Source organism: Mesoplodon densirostris, chromosome 12 (genome assembly GCF_025265405.1).
Source record: "Mesoplodon densirostris isolate mMesDen1 chromosome 12, mMesDen1 primary haplotype, whole genome shotgun sequence".
Classification (NCBI taxonomy): Eukaryota; Metazoa; Chordata; class Mammalia; order Artiodactyla; family Ziphiidae; genus Mesoplodon; species Mesoplodon densirostris.
The window spans coordinates 70,588,933-70,601,287 of record NC_082672.1 but is presented as its reverse complement, the minus strand read 5'-3'; the positions used below and the strand labels follow the sequence as shown (position 1 = coordinate 70,601,287).

The following is a 12,355-nucleotide window of genomic DNA, read 5'->3' as shown; positions in this document are numbered from 1 at the left end:
AATTTTTTTTTATAAATTTATTTTTTATTTTTATTTATTTTTGGCTGCGTTGGGTCTTTGTTGCTACGTGGGCTTTCTCAAGTTGCGGCGAGCAGGGGCTACTCTTCATTGCAGTGCGCGGGCTTCTCATTGCGGTGGCTTCTCTTGTTGCAGAGCACGGGCTCTAGGTGTGCGGGCTCCAGCAGTTTGGCTCATGGGCTCTAGAACGCGGCTCAGTAGTTGTGGCACACGGGCTTAGTTGCTCCGCAGCATGTGGAATCTTCCCGGACCAGGGCTTGAACCTGTGTCCCCTGCATTGGCAGGCGGATTCTTAACCACTGCGCCACCAGGGAAGCCCCTACAAATTTTTACATAATTAGGAAAATTTGATTATGGACTGGTTATTAGAAGACATTAAGAATTATTGTTAATTTTGTAAGGTTATGGTTTTGTGTAGAATAATTTACTTTTTAAGGGAGGAAGGTTAGACTTTTTAAAAACATTGATGGTTACTGAAGCTGAGTGATGGGTGCTTAGCGGTTCCTTGCACTCTCTTTTTTCTATATATGCTTGGAAATTTTCAAAACCAAAAGTTAAAAACACAAGGTTTTAGCAAGACAGATGAGGGAATAAAAAAAAAAAGAGAGGATACAAGTATACAATACAGAATGAAAAAGAAATAATCATAGCTATAACTGAAATGAAGAGTAGGACTATAAACAACTATATGTATGCTCATAAATTAGATAACCTATATGACATAAATTTTTAGAAAAAGACAAAAATGCCAGAAATTAGGAAGTGAAGAACTTGAATAGACCAATTATCATTAGAGGAATTAAAATATAATCAGAGACCTGACTATAAAAAAAAGACCCCTGGCCCAAATGGTTTTACCAAACTTTCATAAAACAGTTAATCTCTATTTTATACAGACTGCTTTCAGGGGGAAAAAATGAGAAAAAGCTGCTAATTTTAAAGGATTAATATAATTTTAATTCCCCAACCTGATAAAGATAATATAAGCAAATCATTAGGTCTATTTTACTTATGAATATAGATATGAACTACAAAGTAAAATATTAGTTAACTAAGACTAGCAGTATATCATAAAATAAAGAATAACACCATAAGAAAGGCATATTTTTTAAACAGTTCAATATCTTTAAATCTACACCATCATGAACTAAAGGAGAAAAAAAAAATCAAAACAATGAGATGAGGCCTCTTGACCTAACTACTAGTTTACAGGGAACACAGAGGGAAAAGAACATGCCCCAAAACACTACAGGGATGCAATCAGCAAAAGCCAGACTGTGGAAAACTCTACAGAACAAATGGCCAGTTTCCTCACAAATAAATTACAAGGTTAAAGAAAGGGAGGGGGGAGGGAAGGCAACATTCAGATTAAAAGATCATATTTGGATCTTATTTAACTAACTGTAAAAAGCTGTTTATGAGTAAGATTCATTACGGATGGAGTAATGGATAGACAGACACACAATAAAGCATATAAAAATACAGTAAAATGTTTGAAAGCAAACTTATGGTCACCAAAGGGGAAACAAGGGCGGAGGGATAACTCAGGAGTTTGGGATGAACATACACACAGTACTGTATACAAGATAGATAACCAACAAGGACCTACTGTATAGCACAGGGAACTCTACTCAATATTCTGTGATAACCTATATGAGAAAAGGATCTAAAAAAATGAATATATGTATAAGTATAACTGAATCACTTTGCTGTACACCTGAAACTAGCACAACACTGTGAATCAACTATGCTCCAATAAAAAAAAATGTAAAATGTTAATGTAAAATCTAGGCAAAACATAATTGGTCATTTACCGTAAATTTCAACATTGCTATTTGTTTAAAACTGTTCATCATAAAATGTTAGAGGGTAAAGCTCTAACAAATTCAGGGAAATCTGAACACTGAATAGATATTTAAGGATGCTAAGAAATTAGTTTTTTTTTTAATGTGAAATGGTATTGTGGTTACGTAGAAAAAAAGCTCCCATCTATTAGAGATACATACTGAAATGTTTGCTGATAAAATACATCATGTGGGATTTCCTTCAAAATAATTGGGGGAGGGGGTGATACTGGACTTTGAGCTGATCATTTTTGAAGCTGGGTGATAGGTATTTACAGGTTTCATTGTACTATTCTATTTTTATTTTGTGTTTTAAGTTTTCCATAATAAAGTTTTTAAACGAAAAAAAGCTATTAAAAGGACATCAGAGCAGATGTGAATGAATGGAGAAAGATTATGTTCATGGATAAAACCATTAAATACAGTTAACTCATCAATTCTACCCAGATTAATTTACAAATTAAATAAAAACTGTGCAAATTCTTTGCCCTCCTCACATCAAAAGCAGGAGCCTAATTTCCTTCCCCTTGAATACAGGCTGGCCTAAATAACTCACTCCTAACCAAAAGAATGTGGCAGAAATGAAGCTGCCTAACTGCCTAACTTCCAAGGACAGGTCACAAAAAAGATACAGCTTCCACCAGAATCTCTTTCTCAGGATACTCACCCTTGTAACCCAGCACCAGGTTGGGAAAAAAGCCACACGTGAAGGCCATATGTACATGTTCTGGCCTACAACCCAGCTGTATATAAAAACACTACAAAACTATAATACTGTCATTAAAAAAAAATTTGGTACTGTTGTAGAAAGAGAAAAATAGACCAAAGAAACAGAACATACAGTGAAAGACCCACTTAGTTTGGAAACAAAAACACTGTAGAGCCTGTCTGGGTTCTAATCCTGGCTATGACACAATGCAAATTACTTAATCTCTCTGACTCTTGCTTGGGCCTCTATAATATGGGGTAATAATAATAATACCTAACTCATAGGGTTGTTATGACGATTAAATAAGTTCATAAAAGTACTTGGAAAAGCCTGTCTTAATACTAAGTTAAGGGACTTCCCTGGTGGCAGTGTGGTTAAGAATCCATGTGTCGGGCTTTCCTGGTGGCGCAGTGGTTGAGAGTCCGCCTGCCGATGCAGGGGACACGGGTTCGTGCCCCGGTCTGGGAGGATCCCACATGCCGCGGAGCGGCTTGGCCCATGAGCCATGGCCGTTGAGCCTGCGTGTCCGGAGCCTGTGCTCCGCAACGGGAGAGGCCACAACAGTGAGAGGCCCACATACCGCAAAAAAAAAAAAAAAAAAAAAAAAAAAAAAGAATCCATGTGTCAATGCAGGGGACATGGGTTGGAGCCCTGGTCTGGGAAGATCCCACATGCCGCGGAGCAACGTAAGCCCATGAGCCACAACTACTGAGCCTGCGTTCTAGAGCCCACGAGGCACAACTATTGAGTCCAGGTGCCACAACTACTGAAGACCGTGTGCCTAGAGCCCATGCTCTGCAACAAGAGAAGCCACTGCAATGAGAAGCCCGCACACCACAATGAAGAGTAGCCCCCGCTCACCGAAACTAGAGAAAGCCTGCGCACAGCAACAAAGACCCAACGCAGCCAAAAGAATAAATAAATAAATAAAAATTTTTAAATACTAAGTTAAGTGTATGTAAGCCAGTTGTGGTAATCTGAAAATAAAGAAAATAATACTAAAACACATTAAGCAGGCTCCATACATAGAAGAAGGCTATATATACAGAAAAAAATCGCAATTTATAAAATAAAATTGTAAACTGCAGGTAAAAGTGACTAGAATGTTAACAACAGCAGTCAACTCTGAATGGTAAATTTATGAGTGATTTTTAACATCGTCTTTATATTTCTATTTTCTGACTTCTTTACAGTTTATATGAGTCAATGTTATTTAGAAAGTTATCAATAATAAGTATTTTTTCTTAACAATGTCTTTTTAATGTAATTTTAAAAGTCTGGGCTTCTAAATCAGAACGATCTACATTAGAATCCCATTTTGCTACTATCTATGAACCTGAGAAAGTTATTGAACAACTCTAGGCTTCAGTTTGCTTATGTGTAAAATGGGGCTAATCAAGGACCTGCAAATTAAAACTACAATGAGCTACCACTATACACTCACTAAAATGGCTAAACTAAACCTATAAACCATATCAGAAAGAACTGTAAAACATTTTTGGCAAGAGTAAAATTGGTATAACCACTTTGGAAAACTGTCTAGCAGTATCTACTTAAGTTAAACAAATGTATATGCTATGATTAAGCATTTTCATTTATGGCTATATACACCCAAAAGAAATAAGTACATATGTCTGTCAAAAGAAATATATATTAGAATATTCACAGCAGCATTATTCATAATAGCCAAAGACTGTAAACAATTCAAATGCCTTTCAAAAGAATGGACAAAGTGTGGCATAGTCTCAATGGAATACGACACAATAACAAAAAAGAAAAACTACTGATATATGCAACAATATGGATAAATCTCAAAAGGAGAGTTGAGAAAAAGGAACCAGATACAAGACCATATGATTCCATTAATATGAAGTTCAAAAACAACAAATCTGATACATGACAAGGAGAAGGTTATTGACAAGGGAGCCTACTAGGGTGCTAAAAATGTTTTTACATCTTGATCTGAGTGCTGGTTACATGGGGAGCCATATTTTAAAATTCACAGAACTATACAATTTCGTATGTGTTATACACTTTTCTGTAAGTTATATCTCATAAAAACAGTCACTGAGGCTAGTAATAGTACCTATTCACAGTGTTGTGAGGATAAATAAGACAAAAATAACTGCTAACATTTAATAAGAGCACAGGTGCTGAGGACCATTCTAAGCACTTTCCATGTGTTAACCCACTCAACTCATCAAAGTAACCGTATAATGTAGGTACTAGTATTATGCCCATTTTACAGATTACGGGACTGGGACAGATAAAAATTAGACTACTTATCCAAAGTCATATAACTAGTTAACGGAGGAGTCAGAATAAAATTCTTACAATCAAGCTTCAGATTCAAAACTTTCAACCACATCAATAAATTGCCTCAATAATAAATGAAGGGGACCTCCCTGGTGGCAAAGTGGATAAGACTCCATGCTCCCAATGCAGGGGGCCCAGGTTCAATCCCTGGTCAGGGAACTAGATCCCACATGCATGCCGCAACTAAGGAGCTGGCGAGCTGCAACTAAGGAGCCCACCTGCCGCAACTAAGACCTGGCGCAACCAAAAATAAATAAATTTTTTTTAAAAAACCTCAATTACAGTTAAACGCTAGGAAAAAATCTATACAAAAAATAATAATAATAAATGAAAACTCTTAACACAATACCTGAGCCAAACAAAGTACTCACAAAGTGTTATCTATTATAACTATTACCATTATTATTAGGATTAACTTAAAATGTTCCTAATTATAATACTCAAATATTCAATCCTATGACTAGCCAATAAATCTATATATAATTGTATCTATGCTCTTAATTTATCCCAACAATACTGCAAAGGTGATATCATAATTTGAAATATATAAAGTATGTTACTCTACTCTTCCCATAAATCAGTTACAATGGTCCAAAGGTTATATCTATTTATCTTTCCACAGATAAGATTCATAATTTTAATGCATATTGAAAGAAAATTTTATATGCTAAATAACACCTTGAGAGTTCTTTAGGAGTTAAAGTTTCAAGACAACTAGAGAAAAAATTAATTCCAAAAAGAGTATTAGTCCGGGACTTCCCTGGTGGTGCAGTGGTTAAGAATCCGCCTGACAATGCAGGGGATACAGGTTCGAGCCTTGCTCCAGGCAGATCCCACATGCTGTGGAGCAACTAAGCCCATGTGCCACAACTACTGAGCCCACGCGCCACAACTACTGAAGCCTGCACACTCCAGGGCCCACCTGCTGCAACTACTGAAGCCCACGTGCCTAGAGCCCGAGCTCCGTAACAAGAGAAGCCACCACAATGAGAAGCCTATGCACTACAACTAAGAGTAGCCCCTGCTCACCGCAACTAGAGAAAGCCTGTGCAGCAACGAAGACCCAAGACAGCTAAAAAAAAAAAAAAAAGAGTATTAGTCTAAGTTTAACCATACTAACCAGGGGAGTTTTTGTTTGGTTGGGTTTTTTTGTGTCGTTTTTGTTTGGGTTTTGTTGTTTTGTTGTTTTGTGTGAGTGTGTGTTTTTTGGGGGTTTTTTTGGAGGGGTTTGTTTTTGGCTGTGCCAGGTGCCTTGTGGGACTTTTTTTTTTAACTTTTTATTTTATATTGGCGTATAGTTGATTACCAGTGTTGTGATAGTTTCAGGTGTACAGCAAAGTGATTCAGTTATACATATACATGTATCCACTCTTTTTCATGTTCTTTCCCCATTTAGGTGGTTACATAGTATTGGGCAGAGTTCCCTGTGCTATACAGAAGGTCCCTGTTGTTTATCCATTTTAAATGTTGCAGTGGATCTTAATTCCCTGACCAAGGATCGAACCCAAGCCCCCAGCAGTGGAAGCACAGAGTCCTAACCACTGGACTGCCGGGGAATTCCCAACCAGGGGAGATTTAAAACTGAAAATTTCTTTTAAAGTTATTTCTAAAAATTAACTGGTGAAATGCCTGTACAGAAATCATTTATTTGTTGAACATATGTACAAAGCATATCTTCTCATTTTTTTCTAGTTCCATAGTTATGCCCCCAATGTTTTCTGTATTATATACACATACATATATATTTTTAGATTTCTGAATAGATGTGCCATGTATGCGAAAACAATTTCATTCATAAATCCAACCACTCAGAGATAACACTTATGTGTTATTTCCTTCTTTCCTTGCATAACGCAAATACAGGGTACAGAGATCAGATGTTATACAGACCTGATGTTATCTTATGACTTCTTTTTTTTTTTTTTTTTTTTTGCGGTACGCGGGCCTTCCACTGCTGTGGCCTCTCCCGCTGCGGAGCACAGGCTCCGGACGCGCAGGCCCAGCGGCCATGGCTCACAGGCCCAGCCGCTCCGCGGCATGTGGGATCCTCCCGCACCGGGGCACGAATCCGTGTCCCCTGCATCGGCAGGTGGACTCTCAACCACTGCGCCACCAGGGAAGCCCCGCTATGACTTCTTAACAACATAGAACACTGGATGCTATGATTAAGTTGGAAATCTAGTTAAACCTGCTCCTACATAGCTGCCCTACTTTAGAGACCTAAACTGACCCGACTCCCAAAGAAGACAGGTAAGAATCCCTGGACAAAACTTAAAAATCGTATTGGGGCTTCCCTGGTGGCGCAGTGGTTGAAAATCTGCCTGCCAATGCAGGGGACACAAGTTCGAGCCCTGGTCTGGGAAGATCCCACATGCCGCGGAGCAACTAGCCCCGTGAGCCACAATTACTGAGCCTGCGCGTCTGGAGCCTGTGCTCCGCAACAAGAGAGGCCGCGATAGTGAGAGGCCCGCGCACCGCGATGAGGAGTGGCCCCCACTTGCCGCAACTAGAGAAAGCCCTCGCACAGAAACGAAGAGCCAACACAGCAATCAATCAATCAATCAATAAAATTTTTAAAAAAACTTAAAAATCGTATAAAGTTGACATGTTTTTCAGACTAAACCTGTTAATCTGGCTTGAAATACCTTCCAGATGACAAAGCAAGTAAGTACTTAATATTTTCCACTCTCTTAAGGATTCCTCTTCTTCCATACTCTTACAATCAAACATCTTGCCATGACAATCAAAGTACATTTTCCAGTAATATCAATCGCTGTTTAAACCTCATATTATATAAACCCAGAGTCAACTAATAAGAAAGCAAAGAGGCCAGGGAAGAAACCCAACTTCAACACAGTCACAGGAAACGGTTATCTTAGAGCAAAGTTAAACTACCAAATTTCTTGTGAATGCTTCCCCGTTCCTATCCTTGGGGATTAACTACTTCCAGATAAAGAGTAAGGATGGCTGCACGCTCGAAACATCAGAGGAAACAGCACGCAGATGCTGTCGCTGACAACTGTCTCAGATTTCTTTCCACCGAAAGCAAATCTGAAGATAATTCTAAAGGAACATTTCTCCAGTACTTCCTATATCATCGCTACCGTTTCTAGAAAATCTACCAGTTTATTTCAGGGGCAGAACCTTCCGTTTTCAACATGTCAATTAAATTTACCAATTTTACTTTTCAGTCTTCCCTTTAAAACTATTCTAGAGATGATGGTACTATTTTGCTTTCTGACTTGGGTTCAGCAAATCTTTACGACCTTGCGCTGTAACCAACAACACTGCGGGAAAACCGTGATCGACTGTGATCTATACTGTGGGTGGGTGGGTGCGCGCGCGCGCGCGCGCGGTGAGAGCTAAGGGAGTCCGTCTAAACCTGGGACTGCGACAGGACCTTGCACCCTCCTCCATCAGCTGACCGTACCGCCCGGACAGATTTCATTCTGAAAAGCATCGTTGATGGAGGCCCAGGTTTTAAGAAATGGGTGAAAACAAGGGACGAATGGGGTCTGGGTGGCTGAGGAGGCGAGGCCTTGCGAGAGGGGGTACTCGAGCCCAACCCCGCCCGCACTTCCGGGCTCCGATGCCCAGCCCGGCTTCCCCGAGCCGCTCTCCCCAGAGGCCCCGCAGGCGGCTCCACGTCCCGCAGCTGCGCAGCCCGACGTTCTCTGCGCAGCGATGCAACGCGGCCTGCGTCCACAGTTTCGGAGGAGAGCTACCATCTGCCCCCCGCCCAGCTGGCTCGGCGCCGCCGCGTTACCTGTTGAGGAGCAGGGAGGCGGCGCTGAGGCAGAGCAGCAGGAAGCAGAACATCGGGTACTGGCGACAGATCTCGCGTCCTACGTCCAGCCGCAGACGCTGCTTCAGCTTCTCTGCCAACGTCCGCACCCAGGGCGCCATCTCCGTCGGCGCGGCTGAAGCTGCACTACAGACTAAGGCTGAGGTCGAGGCGACCCCCCATCAACTTCCCGCGTCTCCGCCCCCGGCCCGGGCAGCGGACCCAGACCGCCGGCGACCGGCGGACGGTCCGCCGGCTGCAGCTGCCCAAGGCCCCGCCCACGGGCTCCGCCGCGCGTGCGCGGCCACGCCCCCACCCGCCTGGGGTTCAGCCGTACGACGTGTCCGCCGTCACCCCGCGCAAGGCCTGTCGGTCCCGCTGCTCAGCCCCCGGGCCAGAGCCGCGCGCCGGCCTCCGATGAAGGGCACCGTTCCCCAGCTACCGGCCCTTTTCGGAAATCGGGGGGAAGCTGCAGCACCCAGTAACCGCCTGTATTGCGGAGGAAAGACAGAAGGTTGTGCCCGAGCACAGGAGAAACTGCAGCCGCCCGCAGCCGTCGGGCCCTGCCTGCGGGACTCCCTGAGCTCGCGGGCCGCTGGGGACTGTAGTCTTTTTGACGCGCCCCCCAGCACTCTCCACGCCTCCTCTCCGTAAGCTCAGCTCTACGTGGGGACAGGTCCAAGGTTTGCATGACGCCCAAAGGGGAGGAGGGGGGACACCTCTCAGTCCTTATTTTGCACGGGCCGCGCGCGGGTGAGTAAAACAACCCTGGAACACGGAAGAGTCAAACGCACCGGGACGCCAGCCCTGCGAGAAAGCATCTTTTACGTGCTCACGGGCGAGGCAGACCTCAGTTCACTACAGCCCCGCGGGCCTAACCAGAATCCAGGTGTTTTGAGGCAGCTTGAAAGGTTAGGTTGAATACCTCTTGTAGAGTGTCCTGCGGCTTTCGCTTTACTAAGGCATCACATTTCTAAATTTTAATTTCCGTATTCTCCGCTGCTTTGACAGATGCAGGAGGACAGTATCGTAATAAGTAAAATTTACTTAGGCGGCCCGCTAAGCACTTTCATTTAACCTTCACACATTCACCTCCTGATAGAGGTACTCTGGTTTTTCCTATTTTACAGCTAGATTACTGACATTACTGAGGCGGAGAGGAACTTGCTCAGAATCATACTGCTAGCGAACCCGGGGTTGGAAGCCATTCTAACCCCAGAGCCGGTTCTCATGCTGTCTTTTCTCTTTCTTAGTATCTTACCCTCCAAAGTGCGGAGACAGACAGGTTCAGAAATGATTTTCTAAAAACATAAAAACCATGGTGTATGGACAGTTTAATGAATATTTTCCCATGTTATTATTCCGAATACATGGATCATCTTTACGCATTATTTTCCTTCAGAATGTACCATCCTTTATTCTGTTAATGCCATTTAATTTCATTGATATTATTATTACCACCCTTGATCACAACTTATACACATTTCTAATAATTTCTTTAGGATCAACATCAGTACAATTGCTGGATCAAAGGGTAAGAACATGATACATTCTGTCAAAGTTCTTCCTAGAATGGTTAGCCAGTTACACAATGGTATAAAAGTATCAATTTCACTGATCCTCATTGTTAGGTATTGTTTAAACTAACATCGCAAATATATTGTAGGATTACTCTGTAACAACATCATTGGAAAGCTTAGGGCTTTTTTTTTTTTAATGTTTTGAGGTACCTAATTAAACGTTTATTTCACTTTTTCAACTTTTTTTTTTAGTGTCTTTGAACTACGTATAACTCCTCGTTTATATGAACATTCTAGGGCTAAACTGAAGTATAAATAAAAGGTGTATGTTGAATTAATCTACATGCATCAAGTGTCTACTGTGGACCTGAGTACTTTATAATTGGCAAGTTACTTTATTAAACTTTTTGGGAAGTTACATTGCCAATCTTTTTTTTCTGTTTAAAAATTTTGCTTCTTTATAGGCTCAATCTGAAATTCCTGTTCAACTTGTCACTGAGAGCCAGTACATTTTAATGATAAAATGTTTTCTGTTCTTTCATATTAGACATATTTACAACATCCAACTAAAACTCCTTTCCCATATGATTTTCTTTGCAGGGGCAATTAGAATAAGCTAACTAGACAATAGACCAATTTAAATTTTCATATTGCTCTTATGCTCAGAAAAGGAAAAAATAAACTTCTGCTATAAGAAAATTTTACAAAATCCCCACCTAAAAGAAAAATTTTCCTATTGATCTGACTTCATCTAATGAAATAAAATGTTTACTCCATTAAATGTTTTCTCTTTAACCTTACGGTCTGGTATCCACGTCAGCACTCATACACAGAGCTTGAAAATTTTTTTCCAACTTTTTATTAAAAGATATGAACTTCCTAGTGGGGATATGGGATATCCGTAATCATTCCTGGTTCTGAAATCAACTTCACCTTCTACTGGCAAATTCTTTGAGCAAGGTTAACTTGATATATCTCAAACCTGGCATCCTCAACTCTAAACAGTTACCTTCCTCAGAAGTTTTAAGGAAGATTAAATTGGGTGGAAAGTGCCTATTAAATGTCTTTGTACAATGCCTAATACAAAAAGTTTTATTTTATGGATTTATGAACATGACAAAAAAAAAACAGTCAAGCCAATTAGCTTTATTTGGATAACAACAACCTAAAATGACAATGAAACCAAAGCTATGAGATACCTTACAGGAAACTGAGGTCCAAAGCGGTTTTTATTGCCTGCCCTCAAGTTCTAGACCTGCACTGTGCAATACTGCAGCCACTAGCCATTATCTGGCTATTGAGCACTTGAAATGTGGCTAGTTTGAATTGACATGTGTTATTAGTGTAAAACACACCATCAGATTTTGAAAGCTTAGCATGAAAACAAGAATATAAAGTATCTCAACTTTTAAAAGCTGATTACATGTTAAATGATATTTTGGAAATAATAGGCTAAAAATTAATCTCTTGTGTTTCTTATTTTTGTAATGTGGCAACTAGAAAATTTTGAAGTACATATGTGGATTGTGCTATATTTCTCCTAGACGGTGCTGCTCCAGACTAGTTTTAGCTGTGGAGGGGCCAGTACAACTTAATGTGTAGACTTTTTATAAATGCCACAATTATCACATATGCTAGGGGTACATTTTCAGACTCCAAAAAGTAAAAAAAGCATTCATCTAAAGGGCTCAGAAACACCAAACTACACTACAATATCTCCATTATTTTAATGAATATTTATTAGCAAATAAGTATAAGGCACTGTACGAAATGCGGTGGTAGAACCAATGATTTAGGTGTTTTCTGACCTCCAAAGGCTTACAATCTAGTGAAGGAGACTTGTCACACATGAAAAATAATGATTCACACATAAAAAATAATGTATCACACAGGGCATATTTATATATAAAGTCTAATAATAGACTTTTTAATGACAGGTGAGGGGAAAGGGAAATTTTCAACTGGTGAGGATCAGGAAAGTCCTCTGGGAAGACAATAATTTGAGCAGACTAGGATTTATCTCTTTGCTTTCACCTAATTTTCAGCAGTTGTGCAACACTAGGCAAAGTATTTAAAATGCTTCTACCTAATTAAACCTGATTCCCCCAACCCACCAACAAACTGCATAAATTGCTTTTTACATTGGTACAGGAATCTGAAAAGA

At 40.6% G+C, this 12,355-nt stretch overlaps 1 protein-coding gene across 6 annotated transcripts in view; it reads right to left on the bottom strand.

Annotated features, from left to right (window-relative positions):
• SNX14 (sorting nexin 14) overlaps positions 1 to 8,955 on the bottom strand; it is a 67,139-nt gene extending 58,184 nt beyond the window's left edge. For all 6 annotated transcript variants that reach the window (XM_060114289.1, XM_060114293.1, XM_060114295.1 and 3 more), the window contains exon 1: positions 8,654 to 8,955. In XM_060114289.1, the coding sequence (XP_059970272.1) occupies positions 8,654 to 8,793 (140 nt within the window). In that variant the 5' untranslated portion in view covers positions 8,794 to 8,955. The remainder of the gene's footprint in view (positions 1 to 8,653) is intronic.
• Positions 8,956 to 12,355: the final 3,400 nt, after the last annotated feature.